The 21,901-nt window shown below is 39.8% G+C and overlaps 1 protein-coding gene across 4 annotated transcripts; it reads right to left on the minus strand.

The window, feature by feature from the left end:
* Positions 1-1,797: 1,797 nt before the first annotated feature.
* si:ch73-40i7.2 (FYN-binding protein 1) lies at positions 1,798-20,175 on the minus strand. 4 transcript variants are annotated; one of them, XM_056734950.1, is made up of 17 exons: positions 20,039-20,175; positions 19,289-19,409; positions 11,067-11,634; positions 10,930-10,987; positions 10,440-10,516; positions 9,928-9,965; positions 9,742-9,776; positions 4,919-5,051; positions 4,647-4,806; positions 3,505-3,658; positions 3,183-3,199; positions 3,045-3,105; positions 2,685-2,748; positions 2,437-2,599; positions 2,215-2,248; positions 2,064-2,101; positions 1,798-1,952 (listed from the first exon to the last, which is right to left on the minus strand). In XM_056734950.1, exons 2-17 carry the CDS (start codon positions 19,289-19,291, stop codon positions 1,927-1,929), a joined length of 1,629 nt encoding a protein of 542 aa, XP_056590928.1. In that variant the 5' UTR covers positions 19,292-19,409; positions 20,039-20,175; the 3' UTR covers positions 1,798-1,926. The 4 variants fall into 4 exon arrangements, with proteins under 4 accessions (XP_056590928.1, XP_056590929.1, XP_056590926.1 ...); XM_056734951.1 differs by having other exon boundaries at positions 3,183-3,196; positions 10,440-10,519; XM_056734948.1 differs by having other exon boundaries at positions 10,440-10,519.
* Positions 20,176-21,901: the final 1,726 nt, after the last annotated feature.

Consider the following 21,901-nt stretch of genomic DNA (forward strand, 5'->3'; position numbering starts at 1 on the left):
TCCCCCTGAGCGCCAGATCAGTAGCAGTTCGAAGCTTGCTCATGTGAGTTGGGTCGGGCTTCCCATCATCCAGGTTCTTCAGGGCTTTAGCCTGATAGACCTGGAGGATCGCCATAGCGTGGAGGGCGGAAGCGGCCTGTTCAGCGACATTGTAAGCCCTCGACAAGCCTTGGACGGGAGTCTAGGCCGGCCCCTCCAGGGCGCATTCTAGGACTTAGAATGCTCTTCATGCACTTCCGGGAAAAATGGCACCGGGGGGTGCACGACCTTTGGTCGCTCGAGCGTACTTGGGTATGGGTGGTCCGCAGAGCCGGAGCTGGTGGAACGACATCCATAGGGACCCCCACATCACCCCCGCTGTTCGCCGAAGCTGTCGACGCAACACCTGGGAAGCAGACAGGGTGGTGGCGGCATTCACAAAGAATGCCGTCAACCGTGACCGCAACACCTTGATCGGCATGTTCTCACAGACGGAACATGAGGGATCAACGAAACTGGCCTCGGCGTGCTAACACCCAAACACATGAGGCAGTTATCATGGCCGTCTGACTCAAGGATGAGTCTGTCACACCCCAGGAACAGCTACGAGACATGCTGTGGGAAAACCCAGCCCTGAAAAGAGCCTCTCTTTTGGTTCTGTGGCTCGCTGCCGAAACGCCCAGGGGAAGTCCGCTCTCAATGGGGGGAGGTCCGATGCTCTGCGTCGTAATTTCAGCAGTTTGCAATAAATCTTGAAGAGATGAATTCAGTATACACACTGCAGGTTCCAAAGAACAAAGGATGATGAATGGCCACCGCCATCTTCCTTTTATACCCGTATGTACGGGGCGGAGACTGGCGTGGGTGGGCCATTCGCCAAAGCCCATTGGCGTTTTTCAGTTTATCTCGGAGATGATAGGTTCTCAGAATCAAACCCCAGTCTGTCTCTCAACACAACGTCGAGAGATCGACTGAAGGGGAACTGATTGTTAGATCTAAAACAGATATTTACTCTATAATGACTCTATGCCATAATTTACTTGCTGGTCTTCCAGATAAATGAATAGACGAAGACCTTGGGCGTGGGAACTTACAACATAACATGGAAAAAGAGTGAAGATGGAGAGTCGGAGAGATGTTTCATGTGACAGTCATTGGAGTCAAACATTATATTTTATTAGAATCTTCAGACTCAAATACATATATTATGTGAAAACTATTCTCATGTACATACATGCCAAGATTTCATTTTACTAAAATATAATCAATAAGAGTATATTTAGGGGGTTAACTAGCTTAACATTTCGTTTTCAAACTCTTTCAAAATCCAGATATTTAGTCTTTATTTATGTTGTAGCTCTTAGAGTCCAAAAGTCTACAGTATTCATTTTTGGGACTAGCCTGATTTCACTCCCCTATGGTCTGGGAGTTGCTTGTTGTTTATCCAGCTCTTTTTCCTATCAGACTGTAAGGAATTGCTTTATCATTAAACATTAAGGTGTGTTTGGCTTTATGGGGTGCTGTGCAGACCGGCCGGCGTATGACATCACGCACCGTGAGAGAAACCCAAAGTCCTTAAAACATTGCAAATGATCTTTAATACTGTACGCTGAGTGTTCTGCGCACCGCACACGAGGTGGACAACCAAAATAGTTTTCACAGGCTATACTTAGAAAATGGCACATTTAATCACTAATAGTAAACCAAGGGAACAAATACAGAACTTTATTGACTTTCATTTCAGTGCTGTGTTGACATATCACACAAACACAAAACATCTAACATTACTAAAACATAATAATTACAAAAAGTATCAAATGCTTTACAATATAATTTTATTCTCATTTAATTGTACAATATACATAACTTTGAATCATATTTTCCTAGTAAAAGTCATATTTCTCTACTTTCTCAGGTGAAAACTAGTGATCATCATTTCCAAACAGGTCAGCTGTCATCATTATCATAAATATCTGAAATTATACAAACAAACACTAATAAATAAATAAAATAATTTATGCACTGAATTATTTGGAATGTCATTGCAGCATTTAACAGTCATTCAATGAAAAGTAAAAAAATACCTGCTGCATTGTCAATATCATCATAAACATCACTCTCCCTGAAACAGAAAATATAATGAAATTAAGAAAACAATCAAAATAATGCATTATATTAATTAATTAAATGAATATATTATTTTTTATATTATATGTCTAAAAAAACACTACATACGAATAAAGAAGGTAAATCAAGGGCACGTATCCAACTGTGCAAAAAGAGAAGAAAAATAAGTTCACCACACACTTAAAAAGGGTGTATTTCAACTGTAAACTCTTATTTAATGAGAAAAGTTATGACTCCAATCAAGATTAAAATAACGCCTCAGCAAAATGCCAGAGGCGAAAACGTCTGGTGTACAGTATATACATTTCCTCCAGGTGGCGTGAGACTCACATTTTCCCTGATTATTACAGCACAGAACTTTCTTCTCGCTGGTCTCCTGGATAACATCGAGAATCTCTCCACGAACCAATGTCAGTTCTTTATTGCCAGCCTTCTTTAAACTGGCATTAGGATCCACCGTCAGGGTGTACAGAACTCTGATGGGTCCTTCAAACTGTTTAATAGTGTGACATCATTATTCTTACCTGAAAGAATCAAAGCTGAGAAAGCACAAATGGCAAACAGTGTGACAGATTCACCTTAAACTTCTTCCGAAACTCTTTTTCTTCTTTCTCCTGCTGTTTGGCCTTTTTGGGATCTTGCCTGTAGACACATCAGATCACATTAAACAAATCATAATTTAATGACTGGTTATACTGTACGCCGAAAACAAAACAGTCTTTTATAACCCGCTGGGAGTTTATTGGTATAAAGTTATCCATTAACACAGAGTTAAAATTGGAGATGTTGTCAAGTTCATAGCAGAATGACAGAGACTGTTCAGCAGTTTAGCGCCAAAGATTATACTTCATGTGACAAAAAATCATTGAAGTTATTGATGTTGTGTTTGCTTCCTTTAATATGAACACTTCATCTTTTAAAAAGAAACTGACGGACACCTGATCTCTGGAGGAGGGGGAGGAAACTCATCATTCTCGACTTCCACGTCATCGTACACATCTGAGAAAGATGGAAACCAATCACATGTCAGTCACATGGTCTTTCTTAAACAACGCAGGCTGTGTGCATCTACTCACCGTCACTATGAAAACTGCTGAAATAAAAAGAAAACAACAAGAGTTTAATCTTGAGTATTTAACATGTAGGTGCAGTTTCCCAGACAAGAATAATCTTAAACCAGGACTAGGCATAAGTTTAATTAGAAAATTTGAGTAGTTTAAACAAAAGTGCCTTACAAAAATCCCTTTCTCGTGCGTTTTTAGAGACGACCCAAAGGCACTGGGTTATTTTCAGTTTGGACAGCTCTTACATTTATTTTGGTCTAGGACGAGTCTATTCCTTTGTACGGGAAACATCCCCTTAGTAATATAACATAAGCAACTTTATTCACTCAATCACCTGTTGAGGTGGTCATTGGAGTCAATATCATCATAGACTTCCTGCTCGAAGGTCTGGCCTACAGGAGGGATGTAGGGGGGCAGGACTTGACCACGGATTTTCCGTTTCACTTCCTCATAATCCACATCCACACATGAGTTACTGATGAAACCAACTGTAGCGGATAAATACAGATGTGTTTGGCTCTTTATGATATAGATTAGTTTTCAGCAAGGCAGAGGTTATATGAAAATATATTGTACTTCTTCTTCAGTTTGCAAAAATCACAGTAATGTTCACGCATTGGATGTCTTTTTGGCAAGACACACTGTAAAAAAAAAGTACAAACAGTAGTTTTCCAGTAGCTCAGGTGCCAATAAGACTATTAACTTAAAATGACTTGTTCATCATGTTTTTCTTGTAAATTTGCTTTTTGAAACTTCAGAGATTTTTTTACTGTATTTCAAAAATGCTGTAAAAAAACAATAACAGGTCCGTAAAATAACAGTTTTTTTACAGTATACGTATAAACGAACAAATAAATAATACATTTTACAAAACTATGTAAAATCAAAGCTGTTTACAGTGTACAAGAGTTATTTTAGTTTACTAAAACTAAAACTTTGAAAGCATTTTTGTTTATCTTAATCAAATAAAATATTGGTCAAAAAATTATCTGAAAAAATTAACTAAACTTAATTCACCTTATTTCTTACTTTTTTGTTAAAGCGCTAAAATTATAATAATAAACATAACTAAAAGCAATTAATCTTACATAGCAACATAAAAAAATTAAATGACAAAAGCATATAACAAAGTTAAAATATTTAACTAAAATTCACATAAAAACTAAAAATCTTAAAATAAAAGCTAATTTAAAAATCAATACAACTTTATTATAAACCCAGGTTGAAATTTCTATTTGACCCCGCAAGTAAAACAGTTTCATACACAACATAACACAAAAAAACAAAATAAAAGGCATACAAAAATGAGTAAAAACCACATAAAACTATATGCAAAACTATAATAACTCTGCGGTGTACTGGTCCAAATAAACATTAAACACAAGTTCTTTTCAAAATATAGACCAACTTTATTTCAACAAGGTTTCCTGCGGTCAATAATTTTATATACTCAAATAATTTTATATACTGACTTACTGCTTCCCCTCATGTCTCGTGCCAGCCATTTGCCCTCCGGATTGTTGTTCACACGGATAATCTCCACATTTTCCCCCTGGTGCATGCTCAGGTCGTTTTTGCCACCTTGCCAGTCGTCTCTCACACGAGCCAAGTGTATCACCTCAATGGGTCCGTTCAGCTGCACACGACCATACAAATACACATGAATGGGCTTATTTCTGCAGGTTACGGCAGATACACATACACATAAGCACATACAAATACATCAGGAACACCAATACAGTTAATACCTTAAATCTCTTTTTGTACTCGTTTTCACGTTTCTGCATTTCCTTAAGCTCTTTCTTGTCCAGCTCTAGTTGCTTTTTAGCTTCGTTTGGGATTTTCCTCTCGGCGGGAACGGGCGGAGGAATCTCTTCTGGTCTAGAACATACAGACATAGAGTTCAAAATGTCTCCAAGCCTGAAACCTTGTATCTCCATATCTTATGTCATAAATCATTATTATAAGTCCCTCTTTATGTTTGTCACTTGGTTTTGCAAATATCTAACCGATCAAAAGTATAAAAAAGTGCTTCTCAACTTTGACAACATTAAATCATTGAAAAAGTACAGTGTTTTTTTCCATTTCCTGAATAACAGTGAATTATAACATGCAAGGTTTCAGGAGGACAGCATAAAAAAAGTATGACAATGGGGCAAATAATCACTTAATAGCATCTTCAAACAATGACAGCACACAGCTCAAAGAAGAAATGTATTGCATAGGAGATAAGTCAGGTGCCTCCGGACAAGAACCAGCAGACTAGGAAAGAGCTTTTTTCCCAGAGCTGTTTCATTATTGAACTCTGTCCCCCACTGATTCCACTACCTCTCATAACTTTAACTGTAATGCTGCTATAACATTGCTTACATTGCACTACAGGGCTGCCATGCATGACTGAACTGTACACACCAGTACTTCATGTATCTGCTCTATCGGACTGTTTACACACACATAGCATCATTTGCACTCTATACTGCTCACTTGCACACCAGGAATATTACACTGAATGCTCATTTGCACTAATGGACTACTCTTATAACTGCATTACCTCATCTACTGCACTGTAACATCAATAACTGCACCAACTTCTCTACTGCACTGTAACTCATCTATTGCATTACTGCATCTATTGCATAACTAACTGCATCTACTCATCTATTGCACTATAACTTCAATAACTGCATTAACTCATCTACTGCACTGTGACCTTAATAACCGCATTAACGCATCTACTGCACTGTAACTTCAATAACTGCATTAACTCATCTACTGCACTGTAACTTCAATAACTGCATTAACTCATCTACTGCACTGTAACTTCAATAACTGCACTAACTCATCTACTGCACTGTAAATGTATAACTGCATCTACTCATGTATTGCATTATAACTTCAATAACTCATGTACTGCACTGTACCTTTAATAACCGCATCAACTCATCTACTGCACTGTAACTTTAATAGCTAATGTCTGTAACTAACGCACACTCAAGTCACTTGCACTATTGTATAGTCTATATTGTTATCTGTTCATAACCACCTGTACATTAATGTTCACAGTATATAGCCTTCTATTTATATTGTTCAAAGTACATGCCCATTGTATAGTATTTTCCTAATATTGTATTCTGTATTTATTCACACTGTATATCCTGCAATTGTTAATTGCACTTTTGGTTAGACCTAAACTACATTTCGTTACACTGTACTTGTATATGTGTAATGACAATAAAGTTGAATCTAATCTAATCTAAAAAAAAAGTGGGAGTTTCAGTTGTATGTTTCTTGTAAAACTGCTAAAACATTCTATAAAGAGTCTATTGTTAATACATGTCAAGGGTATAATTGAAGTGTAAAATGAATTTTAGAGGTAAAATAATCTGGATTTGAGTAAATATATGTAGATCTTCAATAATAATATTGAGTTCTATTTCATTTCAGTCAACACGCCACAGTATGGGTCAGCCTAGCTAAGGATGAGCTGTCAGGAGATGGTATATCAAATTAGCCACGCCCTGCTTGCAACCTCCGCTATAAATACGGGTGTTAACCACCCATCCTCTTTTTTGCCTCTTAGCTATTGATGTAAGCTGATGTAAGATTTTCTGCATTTCCTTTGTGATATTGAAAAGTCAGGAATATCTTTGATTATACTTTCCTCGTTAGGATGCAAGAGGTACAGTTGGATTTAAACTCTGCAACGCCTGCAGGCACGGAGCCACTCCAGTCGGGACAGGATTCTTAGGATGACGGGGTCAGACGTAAACAAGCTTACAAACGTAACCATATAGAAGGGGACCTTGATCAGCTGCAGACGCAAATGCGAGGTATGCAGGAGACCCTAAAACCCCTGGTGGAGGCTCAGCAAGGTGCTCCAGGACTTCGAGGCTTGGGTTTCCCAAAACCAAAATTTCCGTGCCCCCACCCTGATGAAATCTCAGTGGCGTCTGGCATGTTTGGAAGGAACGAACGCCCTGAGCATTCTGAGACGGATGAAATCTCTGACTCCGATATGGGTAAGTTCGCTTCCCAGGCCTCAGACGCAATGGCTCTGGACCCTTCAGACAAAGCCTAGGACACAGCTGAGTAACCTGGCAGGAGCAGTGACCAAGGGGCTGACTACAGCTCCTGAGATCGGACCAACATTTGCTATAGGGCTGTGGCTAGGACTGGAATGGACACTACACACCCTCACAAGCAGGGTAGAATGATTGACAGTCAGCTGCGGAAAGCCTATCAGGCCTCTGCCTTGTCAGCTCGACTAGCATGCACAAACTCTCTCTTCGTGTATTTGAAAAGTCAAGTGCAGGATTCGTTCTCCTCCTTGTCAGGGGAGGAAAGTATCCCAGAACCATTATGAGTGGTTGATATGCTGCTCTTGGGAACAAGTGCACATCCCCAAGCCCTGGGGCAATCCATGATCAATGTGGTCCAAGCACATCGTCAGGTATGGCTTTCTCATGCTTATCTGTCGTAACAAGATAACCTTATCAGTGCTAAGAACACCAGCTAATCATCAAGCCATGTCTTTGTAGGTCACTGTCACTCTGCTGCTCAAAGGGCACCCACAGGACCAAGCCATGGAGCCGGGCAGTCCTTTCGTAGGACACAACAAGCAAAGTTCTCCACTTCACGTGGCGGAAGAAACCGTCCATGACAGTCATCAACCTCTGACTCCACGTTTTTCCAGCCAACATCTCTAGCACTGGCGCCATGCACTCGATGTCCATAGGTAATGAGTACATTGGAGTCCGGATACAGAATCCAATTCATATCGAAACCATCCCAATTGGAAGGGATTGTTCCTACTGTGTTGAGCAGAGAACTGTAACGCAGGTCCCTGGAAGAAGGTTTCAGTTCTTTTAGGGAAGGAAGCAATACCACGTCTGCCCTCAGCGACTTCCTCATTTCAAAGCCCATCCTAAACCTCAAGAAATTCAATCCAGATTAAAGCGACCGAGTTTCCATATGCTTCGTCTTTCAACCCTTTTGACGTTCATCAGAGCAGGGGATTGGCTCACGACAGTAGATCTCCAGGATGCCTACTTCCATATCCTAATTTACAGAGACCACAAGAAGTATCTCAGGTTTCCCTTTCAGGAACTTTCACCAAGTTTATTGGTGCGGCGCTCACTCCACTCCGTCACGAAAGGTCTCTGCATTGCCAATTACCTGGACGATTGTATAATATGTTCAACTACAGAGGTACAGGCCAGGAGCGACACAAGCGTGGTCTTAGCCCACTTGTTAAAATTGGGGCTGACTCTAAACATCAAGGTGTTTGATGTTTTGCTGACCGATAAATCTAACACACCAAGAGAGGCGGGACTTAAGGCAGAACAGCCAATCACCATCCGGTCACACTCATAGCCGGTGTTCTGTTTGAGTGGGAGGGGAAGCAGCCGCATCGAGCACAGACACAGAGCGGCAAGAGAAACGCTGGAGCGACTGCTGTAAGGCGTTTTTACAAAACTGCTGAAAAACTGCAAAAAAAGTGCGGGTGTTTAACCCTTTTACCGGGAAAAGTGTGGGTGTTTTAACACCCACATCCCCCACGGTTGCGACGCCCCTGCTCTGAATAACTTTTTAATGTAATGTTGTCACGGTGCTGACCGCCCTCTGACTTGACTGTGTAAATATTAATATTATTGAGATGCTTACTGCCTTCTGCTTACCTGTGTACACAAGTTAAACTAATGATTGTTCTATTCAGCATTAAAAGGTTTCCTTGAGTTTATTGCCCCGCTTGGGTTGGTTCTCTCCTCCTGACCTTATCTGGCATACAGTTGACCCATTCTGTGGCGTGAATTAGAATGAATTAGAACGATGGGTTTCGTAAGGTAACCTAGGTCTATGAATAAAGTCAACACGCCTAATGGTGTGGTCACTCTGGGAGTACTTTTCGCTACTCGGCAAAAGAGAATGGCTGGTGGTTCACACCCGTATTTATAGCCGGGGTTGCAAGCGGGGCGTGGCTAATTTGATATACCATCTCCTGAAAGCTCATCCTTACCTAGGCTGACCCATACTGTGGCGTGTTGACCTTATTCATATAACTAGGTTACCATACGTAACCCATCCCATGTTTTGATTGAAGACTTGACAAATCTGAGTTCAGTTTGTCACGTTGTTGAGATCTTTTCTGGAACTCTTATGACAGAGACATTTGTGAGATTTCTGAATCTTTTCTTTTTTAGTCGAAATATCTGAGATGCAGGACAATTAAGCAAAAGTTTCCTTCTGCTCTCCATTTAATTTCATTGGTGTCTTTGAGAAAAAACGGGATATTAAAGCGATCTCACGTGTGATGAGAAAGTGGACAAATCTGACTAGTTTTATACATTTTGGGGTGACTTATTGCTTCAGTGATGTGGTTGGACTGGAGAAAATTTGTTTCCCCATTAAACAATTCAATCAAAAAAAATTTTTTATATGAACAACATTACCTCTCTAAATGACATAAGGTAGTCACTGTGAGAAATGAGCTCAACTTTTGTATGACAAACCATCTGAAGACCACCTGTATTTTAGCACAGGTGTGAATACAGTTTAAAATGAACTGACTTACTTGTCTATGTCTTCATAAATCTCTTCATCGCTGTCCTATAAACACAAACAACACATGAATAAATCAACCAATAAATAAAAAACTTGTAACAAAACAACACTGCAACTATTATACAGAAAGATTCATGAATGAACTTTCTCTTTCTGATTCTCACCAACAATAAAAAATACAGCACAATACACTCACCTCATCAGCTTGAGATGGATATCCATCAGTCGACGAGTCTGCAATACAAGAACACATACAGTATATGCTTTTTATGCACTGGGGTTTCAAGGAGAGAAAATCTTTGTTTCTTTAAATCCATCCCTAAATAGAGAGAAATTGAGACCTCGTGCTTCTCTCTTCTAGAGATTCAGAAATTCTAGAGACAGCAAACTGTGTCATAATCTTTTTTTACACCAACCTGTATTTATTTATGTCATTTGAAACCTGTATTGTAACCTAACTTTCTTCTGCAGAACACAAAAGAAGATATTTTGCAGAACGCGTAACAATACTGTCCTCCATTGACTTCCGTTGTGTATGAACACAAAACCACTGAGACGTTTCTCAAAATATTTTCTTTTGTGTTCCAAAGAATAAACAGGTTTTGAACCACATAAAGGTAGATAAATGCTGACCAAAGTTGTATTTGAGTGAACTATCCCATTTAATGTGGAGGGCTAGCCCGTTAATCTGACACTTGTGATGTTTACCTCTGGGTTTGGGGGGTGGTAGAGGAGGCGGTGGGAGTGAGCTGATATCATCATAGGTCTCTTGCTCTGAGTCTATACTTCTAACCCAAACCAAAAACAGAAATCAGTGTTAACGTGATATAGTAACTCTATCCGACTGACTGTACATCGACATGAAAATACAGGATCAGCGGAGACATATTCAGAGGAAATCAAACTTGTGACATTACTGTTCACAAGAGTCAGGAAATGCCACATTGCAATGCTCTGCACCCACATACTTTCAGCATGAGCCAAACACTGAAACTTGCACCGCTATGAACGCTCAATGCACCTAAGAAGCGCTACATTAAAATAAAAGGTGTTGTGATGTAATCAAAGTCTTTGTCTTTTCACTCGTCTAACATATTGTGCAAAAGTTACCAAAATTGTTTTTGACATTAGTTCATCAAACTGTTAATGCGGCCAAGCAATGCAAACAACCTTATTTTAATGAGCAAAATTCACTTACAATTCTGAAAAAGATGAAGTCATCAGGCCGCTGGGTTTATTTGGAGGTCTCGCTGGTCCTGATAATGAATCACAAGCTTAACATGAAAACCACACACTGACCCTTGAATAAGAAAAAGGTCCATTCAAGCTTCCTACCCTTAAGGTTTTTTAAATCCACGTGTCTTTTGGGAAGAACAGCAGGGACTTTCCTCCTTAAATGATCCAGATTAACAGTAGGAGGACGTTTCGGCTTTGACGGGCGCGGGCCCACTGTTGGAAGCGGCCTCCTCAGAGGAACCACCTCCGTCACACTCTTCTGACTCGGCAACAACGGCCTGACAGGTGGAGGCAGCTTCGTTTCGCTATGTTGTTTCAACAGCTTGCTCTGTAGAAGTTCGCCTGTGAGTTTGACTCTGTTTGCCCCCCCGACCTCCTTAGGGGGAACTTTTGGAGATTCCTGTCCTCCCAAGCGATGGACGGGAAGAGGTCTTGGGAAGACTCCTTGAGGACCCGAACCAAACATCTTTGGTTCACTCGAAGAGTGCAGAGGAAGGATTGGTCTCGGAGGTGCGGCTGAAGGCTTGTTTCTGAGCGCCTCCTTGGTTAGGGACTCTCGCGACGCGCCAATCGCATGAGGTCTAATGGGAACTACCCCTCCACAAGCTCCCTTTTCTAACTGAGTGTGAAATTTGGCCCGGAGGGCCTTGAAGTCCACACTTTCCTCCTGTAAAGACAAATGAGATGTTTAGAAGGATTCAGGTAGTGGCTTCATATAACTTATGTGTTAACACATTTAAAATATCATAATATTAAATGTGTCCTGGAGTCAAGAGCTTTGTGTAGTTTGAGAGAGACAAACTGGGGCAGATTCAGCATGACACAGTTTTAGCTGATTCTGTCAAATCGACAACCATCTACACAACATCTGACCCTGTGTACTTTACCACACAATATTAACCAACATGAGGGAAACGAGAGAGAGAGAGAGAGAGAGAGAGAGAGAGACTGATTGTGTGCAGGTGTGAACTCTGAAAACAACTCCAACATTTTCATTTCAACTTTCACATAGTAACTTGGACTCAAAACAAGCAAAAATCCCCCTTAGTATAATACACTTGCAATGACATATATATTATACATATATACTATATGACATTCCACTGACAGAATCTGGTAACTTTAATATTTTTCAAATAATAAACACAGGAATCATTGACAATACTTGAATAACCTCATCATTTACTCGCCCTCTTGTCTTCTTAAAGCTTTTTGGGTTTTTTTCTTCTGCAAAGCACAAAAGAAGATATTTTGAATAATGTGGGTAGCCAAAAATCGTTGGTCCCCACTGACTTCCATTGTATGGACACAAAACCGATGCAAGTCAAAGGGAACCGTCGGTTTTCTGTTACCAACATTATTCAAAATATCTTCATTTTTGTTCAGCAGTAATTTATGCAATGAATTAACTGCCATAGTAGGAAAAAATACAATGGTGGTCAAAAGTGCCCCAGGACAATTTGCATTTCTACATTCTTCAAAATATCTTATTTCGTGTTCAAAATAACAGAACAGAAGTAATTTTTCCTAGTCAATGGGCTCCACAACTGTTCGGTTACAAGCATTCTTCCAAGAATCTTTCTCTGTGTTCTCATAACAAAGACATTTATTCAGATTTGGAACAACTCCAAGGTGAGGAAATGATGACAGAATTTTCATTTTTGGGTGAAGCATCCCTTTAAAACAACCGAACAACGAGAGGCATGAAGGGACAAACTGCTTGCACTTTTTAAACAGTGTTTAGCTGTATTTCATGATGTTGAGATATCAGACTAATTTAAAATTTTGAATTAAAAGGATACCTGAGCCTTATTCACAACGCCGGTTAAGGTTTATACCCAGGTAAGTTTGCCTTTAGTTTGAGCATACTTTGAGTTCTCCGGATCAAGAAGGTGAATTGGTTTTGAGCGGGTTTTGTAGCCATGTTAACTTCATACCTTCATTATGATGAAGTGCACTACACAGCTAACCTGCTCTGGAGCAGGTTTATTCTGGGTTGAAGATTGCAAACCAAAACTGGACCAATCAGTTCTGAGCAAAGTGACATATATGTGATGCAGTGAAGTCACTCCCTTTGTTATCGCTCCAAAAAAACAAAACAAAGAATGATAAAATGTTAGAGATTTTTAGAGAAAATATTTTGCTGCTAATTGTTTATTATTTTTTATTGATTATTACAATTGGGGGCTCGTCTGCGAAAGAGGGGAAGAGACTCTTCTCTCTTAGAACCAAGAGGACAAAGACCTGAGGCGCACTGACGATCGGTCACAGACCTACATTAATAGGGGTAAGTGTTTTTCTATACAGTTCTTTTTGACTTACAAAAATCTAACGCTTACCCTGTAGGATTCTTGTGGTGTTTCAATTCAGGTTAGTGGGATTTGAATTCCCATTGTTGTGACAGTGAGGCTGACAACAGTAATTAGTAAAATAATTATTAACGAATATGAGTAGGATATGCAGTCTTGATCACACTGTAATTTGGGATCGAAGTGTTATCTTTGAGGTAGAGGCTTTGTTACTCACAAAAATAATTATGTATAATTCATATAACTCATATAATTACTGCATGAGTTGATAAATATCAATTAATGATAAACAAAGCATTTAAATAAATATTACTATATACTGTACGTATAAATACAAACTTCAGTATACAAAGCTTTTAAAAGTAATGAAGCATACGTGATTTCACTTGATCTTTTTGTAAACCTATAAAATATTTAAATTCGGTTGATTATCTTGCATTGATATAGTAAGTTGTTGTCTTCCCAAACGTTTACTACGGCCGTGTTTATTCCTGCCTGGTAAATGTGTTTTAATTCATGAGACTTCTTCATGATTTCATTTTCTTAAACGGAAAAGTGAACTGCGCTGATTCTCACGAGAGGTCAATCAAACTGATGATGCTTTCTGTGTTCCTTGTGATTGGCTGTTTCCTGCATTTGTCACACTTTCGGGTGCAAGCGCCTCACAAACTCTGGTGTACCTACCTACCTACCGGCTGTTAAACAGTATGTTCTATATAGTATGAGTGGGAGTAGTGTGAATACATTTACTGCGTCCGTCATGTTTTATGGTCATGTGACACGTATGTTCTTTGACCTATGATGTATTAACAACAGTTGGGTGTTGATAAAAACAAGAAATTCATTTATTGGCACTTATATTAAAAATGGGTGTAAAGTTTTCCACTATTTTTTTACTATTTTTATTTGACTGTTGTTCGTGACTCACAGACATTTTCGCCCTACTATATAGTATGGAAGTGGGTGATTTCGGACACAGCCTATATCAAACCTGAGTTGACAGAGAACTTTTATACCAAGTGCTGTGTAGTCTCAGCCTCAGGGTCACGCCCACGGACCGTTGGTTAAACATCTGATGTATGAGGCACTGTCTTTACCCGCTCCGTCCCGGAAACACGATTTGTTCCGTGCATGTGCGAAAGTGCGTCTACTTCCGGCCGAAACAATTCACGGCAGTTTACTCATTCCATACCAGATTTTTTTAAAATAAACTCTTTATTAAAAATTGCACATAACTTCAAAAGACAATTAACAAATTACAATTTGTAATGGTTTGGAGAAATGTACTGAACGAGGGATAGGCTAGCCTTTTTTTATAAATTTTGATACTTTTTTATTTTTTTAATACCAATGAAAATACAATATAAAAAAATGATATGCGTCAGGAGTGACAAATATTTTTTATTTATAAATATATATATACAATACGTTTTATTAGTGATTATCTTTTTTGGCTAAATATGTCACGGTTAATATGTGGCACAAAATTGTTACCCACATTGAATATATATTTTACAATCTAACATAATAGTTTACATCTGTTAAACACCATATTTAAAAAAGTGTGTGTTTTATTTTTAAGATATGATGTACATATTTTAGCATACTTTAACAAATGTCTGTATTTAAACGCACAGAATTTTCTGAATTCATTCAATTTATTTATTTTATACATTTGCTCCTTCTCTTCTTAAGTCATTAATTCACTCACTACCTCCCTCCATCCCTTAGTCACACACTCACTCATCTACTCATATACTTAAATTGCTGATTAGTGAGAATGGCATTGACCTTTAGGCCTTGTTTATCAATACAGTATGCCAACAAAATGTTTCCTTGTTTTTTTGACACTGAAATACCAACAAAAAGTCATTGTTTGCCTTGGAGAATTGATCCCTCAGGACCTTTCAGAGGACATTTTGTTGATCGTCCCTGTGCATCCGCAAGAATACAGGCTCTGTCACCTCTCAACGGAATAAGTCACTACAAATTGTAATGTCTTTTGATGTTAATTGCAATTTTCAATAAAGAGTTTATTATAAAATTATAACTGCCGTGAATTGTTTTGGCCGGAAGTAGGCGCACTTTCGCACATGCACGGAACAAATCGTGTTTCCGGGACGGATCGGGTAGCGACAGGCACAAATTTCTGGAAACACTTCAGCATGTTCAAAGTCGTCAACTGATTGGATGAATTTCACAGGATTTCCGGGAAACGTGGTTGTCGTGTTCTTGAATGGTCCGCATGGAAATAACATGAAGCCGTCTGATCTTAGAAGTAAACTGTCGTGTTTACAACGATTGCTATCGTGACTTCATCACGATTAACTAAACGCTTAATTCTTAAAAGTGTGCGAAGTTCACGGCATAAACTTATAATCATTTTGTTGCACTTAACTTTTGACACGTACGTGAATGTCAACCGGTCTGTTACTGTTAATGACTCGGCACAAAATGAAACGTGATTGGTTGCTTTACCTGTCAGTCATATGGCCTCTTGGGCTGGCATTGCCCAAAGAAAGCAGTGATAAGTTTCAGACCTTCAGTATGAAATATATCTGGCTACGTGAGGCCATAACACATTAAGTCCGAAATTTGCGTATGAAATTTCTGATAGGTAAAAAAATAAATACGACCTCACTTTGTGTCAATGACATTTAAACGCTGCCTCCGATATTTTTGCGTCAATCAAATTTACAATGCATTCGATATTTTCGTCCGTCATAAAAATATTCGGACTGGGTTTGATCGCATCAGTAGAAAGGATTTTGAGATTAGTTTTGACAATTCAAGGACAGCGTACAAACGAGCGCCAAATGACCCTGTGAGCTGCATTAAACAGTCTGTCTTATTATTATGAATAAATATATTGAATTACATTTAATAATTTGACATGGAAAGTATGTTTAAAGTAATTAAAATATTTTTAAGAGAGAGGTGCACTATTTGCCATGCACAACAGCACAACAAGCTTCTGCTGCTATGTATCGACGCAGAATATTTCATGTCATTCCACAGCTCTAGACTTTATCCATCAGCTTTTTCTGAAGTCTGTACTTTTTTGACAAAAAACTGATATGATTGAGTTGGACGTTAATGTCATCAAAGGGGTGGAGCTTGTGGTTATGAAGGCACTGAAAGGAGGAGTTGATTCAATTTACTGGAATCCAAACCAACGCCTTAGAATCGATTCTTTTTTTAATCAATTCACAGCCCTACTGACAGTGTTTAACTGTATCTACTGTAACGACATGAATAGTTTTTGTCGTCATAAATAGGCATTCATTGGTCAGAATCATTAGTATAAGGCAGAAGTTTTTAGCAGAAGCGAGTCTGTTCTTTGTTACTATTGGTAGACTATAATAGACCTCAAACCACTGAGGCCATGTGCCAGTGAAGAAATGAGACATTACAGTTCAACACATGGCCGGCAAATGGCAAAGACAACATGGACACCTGCCCAGATTTTTTTTCTAGACCAGTGTGAGCTCCTCTACTATATATTGAGGAAACAATGCCAAATAACGTCCATGTACTACTGATTACAATATGGTTAGGGTTACATAACATAAGATTGACATCAGCTAAAAACTTGAGTTGACATTTTGTCATGTCAGACTTATTAAAACACTATCTGTATGATGTCATAATAACGTAATGTAAATCATGCACACTGTAAAATGAATCCTGTAAAAAAAAAAAAATTCTGGCATCTGGAATGATTAAAATTACATGGCTTTTACAAACTTTCTTGTAACTGTGTTTTTAATGTAATTTTCTAACCCTAACCTTATTTCAAAGATAGACTGTAAAAAAATCCTGCAGCTGCACGGGGCGACAGAAATATACTGTAGAAAAATCCCCATAAAAGTACACGTTTTCCTGTTTTCTTGTAAATTTGATGTCTTTTCCTGTAGTTAAACGGGTTTTGACTGTACTTCAACAATAAAATAAAAATTCAAACGTTTTTGGGACATTATACGTGAAAAAACATGTAAAAATAAAAGTAAGTAAAATTCTGTAAAAAAGTTAAAATAAATTACAGTGCAAGGATGCAGTGTAACCATTCGTATTAGTTTTGCTGTTAGCATTTGTAACTGTTTTCATATTTGGAAAAAGTAAAATCAGGCGCACAAGGACGGTAAAGAAGAGGAGAAGGAAAAAACAATATACTGTAATTACGAATCGCATTAATGACCGTTCATGTCAGCAATTTCGTTTAAGTACACTTGAGAAATATATCTTATTTAAAGAAAAATGTGTATTTCATGTTGTTCATTCTCTCCCTTGCTTACTTAAGCTTTAATTTTAAACTACCAGGACTGTTTAGCGTGTTGAGAAAATGTTTAATTCTTTCCTACTTGTAAATCACTTTATTCCAAATGAATAAATGTAAAACCTTTTTAACTGGCAACATTGATGCTTATCATTGTCTTTTTCATTCATCTTCAAATAAACCTAATGTAAACCTCGCCCAGGTCACTGTATCTCATTTGAATCAATTCTCTGTGATTACGGTCTTCCTTAAATTTCTAGCACTTATCATAAAAAATATTTTTACATGTATCTCCTTAAGAATCAGAAAGAGTCTTCATCATCACAACGCACAGACCTCAAACAGTCGATATCATATCAGAGAGATGGTTGCGGCCTTTACAAAAACGCAAAGAAAGTAAACGGTCTCCATAAGTCTCTACCACACATTCAAAGTGATGCGGTTAGAACCGACATGAGTGTGCAAAAATGATGACCAATTTCGGATAAACTATCCTTTCAAGGTCTCAGATTTTTGCAGATTCCATTGCAGACACAGCTTTTTCACACCTATCTCATTTTTAATAAAGATGAATAATAGATAGTTATTATCTTGGTCGGCCCTATTCTTTCTCAACATGATTATTCAACAAAGAAAGAGAAGTCTTACATAATCACAACTGATTCAACACAGAATAAGGAAACTGCATTGTGCATTGTGGAAATGTTGTATTCTGTTCAAGAAGTGAACCGTAGATTCAGAACAATAGTGAGACACAGGAAATGTCTACAACCACACACCTTTGTAGCAGCACATCACTCAGCAGTTGCCGTAGACACACATCAGCCAATAAGCTACATGCCTTGCTAAAAAACGCAGCGAGTGTCACAGACAAAAGAAAAATGAAAGCTTTGGCTTATCTTTTCTGATCTCAATCCACACACTTGGCATTCACCCACACTTTAAAAAGGCACAGTGGTGTGACGATATCTAGGTTGAGAAGCGAGAAAGCTGGAATCAAAATTTATTGCGATGAATTAATTTATTCCCACTGCATGAATAAGTTTGATCAAGGATATAAACAAATATTGAAATCAGGGCAAATTAAATATAATTTTTTCATAACCAGCCACAGCTAATAGTGATCAAAGATGTGCATGGCAGATAAGGCCAAACATTTGCTCAAGTAAATTAATAACAGAACTACATTCAGGCAAATGATACGTTACAGTGGACATGACGAAATACACCTCCCTGTAGCTATATCAAATTATACGCCTCAATTAATCGTTGGTCTGAACCTATTGAAACAATTGAATGTCAAATTTATAATAAAAAACAATTCAGCAAACAATTATTATTATAGAATATACTGCAAATTAAAGACTTTACTTTGAATCTAAAAAAAACACAGACACAAGGGTGAACTATCCCTTTAAACCTACATAACCAATGTTCAAGCAACTTCACATTTATCACTTAAAAAAGTGCCAAATCTACAATGTCAAATCAGGGGCAAGTAAACAAGATAAAGACTGTATACTCTAGGATAAGAAAACTAGGCAAAGCATTAAAGCATCAACAACAATCTCTTTTTTAAAGTTAGTCTGTGACATCCCAAATTGAAGACAGCGATGCAATTTTATATCAAATAATCCGATTTGCCTTAATTGAATGAACCATTTTATCAACATTAATCGTGAAAGGGAATTTAAAAAGCACTCCTGTAAAGTAGCTTTTCAAAAATGTGACCTTACCATGTGTTTTATTTGTAAAGTTTCATGTCAAGTCTCCAGTTGAAGCGAGTATAGTAGTTTCCTGAAGCGATGGTGTCAGACGAGGCCATGCACGCGCGGGATCAACACAGCAGGAAGTGCCCTAGAAATGATACAAGTACACTGGACCACTGTGTGCGTTTGCATAGAGGCTACATATGTAAACCTGTAACAGGAACCGGGTTCACCTGCTCACCTGTGACAGAAAGCTTTTAAGAAGGTTTTCTCACTTTTTTGTACATGTCAAAATCAGGAAACTATACTTTCTATATTACCTTCAGCTCATTATAGACACATTTGTGAAATATAATAAGTCTTTCTATCCTAATGGATCGGTTCTCAGCCTTTTTTGAGTACTGGACCCCATCATATGTCATGGACCCCCGCCCTCGTCACATTTTCTTTCCCCAGCAGAACAACATATTTCCACTAAATTAGAGGACAATAAATGTAAGCCTAATTTAAAATGACACGTGACCGTTTATTGCTTTTCATTTGCATTAAAATGACACAATTACGTCGTCAAAAACATTCTTTTTCAGTATCTCCAATAAACTTTACTTCAGTTGATTCCTTTGATAATAATTTGTAACCATTACGGCTCAGTTACCGCTATACGAATAAGAAACTATTATATAATGTATATAAAGCCTATAATGTATGGACTTTGAACTCAGACATGCACGGATGCTGGGCTATATATTAAATAGATGTGGTTGACATGAACCTTACCTGAACACAAGAAACTAGTCAATTTGGCAATTAATTTGACTGCAATAGACGTCTCGTGTTTTTATCTGCGTCTGCTGGGTGTAAATGTCGAACCCTGAATGCAAGATAATACGTAATTCATATATTTTTAAAGGCTTCTACGGACCCCTTGAAATGACGTCACGGGACACTAGGGGTCCGCGTACCCCGGTTGAGAAACACCGTGTCCACAAACCACTGTAATTAAAAATGTTGTTCACACTGGATGAGATAAACACATTAATAACAAGAAGGTTGTCAGGTGGCATCACGCCTGTCGCGTCCGGTGTAGACATGCTGTTTGACGATGTGATCTGTCACCTGCTGCCTTAATGGGCGGAGCTTTGTCTCCCTCTGCCGGGCACAAAGAAAACATTTTCTTTCTACACATATGGCCAATAGCATCTGGCTGCAGACGAGATGCACTGTCAGACAGATGCACTGTCAGCCGCGCATGCGCACTCGTCACATGCACTGTCAGCCGCGCATGCGCACTCGTCACATGCACTCTCAGCCGCGCATGCGCACTCGTCCCATGCACGCTCTAACGTCTTTCAGGAGGTGAACTGTAAGTTCCCCTTCAGTCGGTCTCTCGACGTTGTGTTGAGAGACGACTGGGGTTTGATCTTGAGAACCTATCATCTCCGAGAGGAATTTCTAAACGCCAATAGGATTGGCGAATGGCCCGCCCACGCCATCTCCGCCCCGTACATACGGGTATAAAAGGAAGATGGCGGCGGTCATTCACTTACCTTTTTGTTCTTCGGAACTGTTTGCACTACATGTGTCAAACTTATTTCTTCGAGAGAGTCTTTCTTCTCCTGCCGGCGCGACGTGGAAGCAGCGGATCCCCTGGTGTGACGGTCTTCCCTTCGACTTCCCGGCAAATTCCCACAGAGCCTTATTCTAAAAGAGCAAATTTCCCAGCTGCTGAGCATGTCTCGCAGCTGTGTCCTTGGGTGCGGCAGACTCATTCCCGAGTCAGACGGCCATGAAACCTGCGTCACATGTTTGGGCGTCAAGCATGCTGAAGCAGGTTTCAGTGATACGACATGTCCTATCTGCGAGGACATGTCTATCAAGGTGTTGCGGTCACGGCTGGCGACGTTTTTCGGAACTGTTGCCGCCAACCCGCTCGCTTCTCAGGCGAGTTCGGCTGCCGCTTCGGCGAAGTCGACCGCCTCGACGAGCAGCGGGGGTGATATGGGGACTGCTATGGATGTCGCTTCGCCAGCTCCGGCTCGGCGAACCGCCCATACCCCAGTTCGCTCACCTGGTGCGTCCCCGATGGACGGCGGTAGACCGTTCCATAGCGGGCAGACTCGCAAGAGGGATGATGACGAAATCTCTGTCGCGGCATCGGACAGCTGCCTACTGGCATCAGACGGGGACGATCTCTCCGAGCTCCTGTCCACGGGCGGTAGAGCTCGTGATGGGACCGACCCGGAGATGTCGGCCATGCTTGCCCGGGCAGCCGTGAGCATCGGGTTGCAGTGCGTTAACCCGCCCTCCCCGAAACGCTCGCGGCTTGATGAATGGTACCTGGGTACGGGTCGCGGCCAAAAACCGCGAACCACCCCGGTGCCGTTCTTCCCGGAAGTGCATGAGGAGCTCACGAGGTCGTGGAATGCACCTTTCTCGGCGCGTTCTACACTCGTGGGCTCGGCGGCTGTGACTTCCCTGGATGGCGGGGCGGCCCGAGGCTACGTCGACATCCCCCAGGTGGAGCGTGCTGTAGCGGTGCACCTCTGCCCGCAGACGGCTGCCACCTGGAGGGGTCGACCTAGACTCCCGTCTAGGGCGTGTAAGCTCTCTTCGACCCTGGTGTCGAAGGCTTATAACGCC

The sequence above is a fragment of the Triplophysa dalaica genome, chromosome 21, assembly GCF_015846415.1.
Source record: "Triplophysa dalaica isolate WHDGS20190420 chromosome 21, ASM1584641v1, whole genome shotgun sequence".
NCBI classification, from domain to species: domain Eukaryota; kingdom Metazoa; phylum Chordata; class Actinopteri; order Cypriniformes; family Nemacheilidae; genus Triplophysa; species Triplophysa dalaica.

What these genes read in the sequence shown, in the direction of transcription:
- si:ch73-40i7.2 (XM_056734948.1), bottom strand. An exon ending in GGATTTAAAAAACCTTAAGG is followed by an intron (nt 10,988 to 11,066) that starts GTAGGAAGCTTG and finishes ATTCATTATCAG; the next exon opens with GACCAGCGAGACCTCCAAAT. An exon ending in ATCCATCTCAAGCTGATGAG is followed by an intron (nt 9,777 to 9,927) that starts GTGAGTGTATTG and finishes TTGTGTTTATAG; the next exon opens with GACAGCGATGAAGAGATTTA.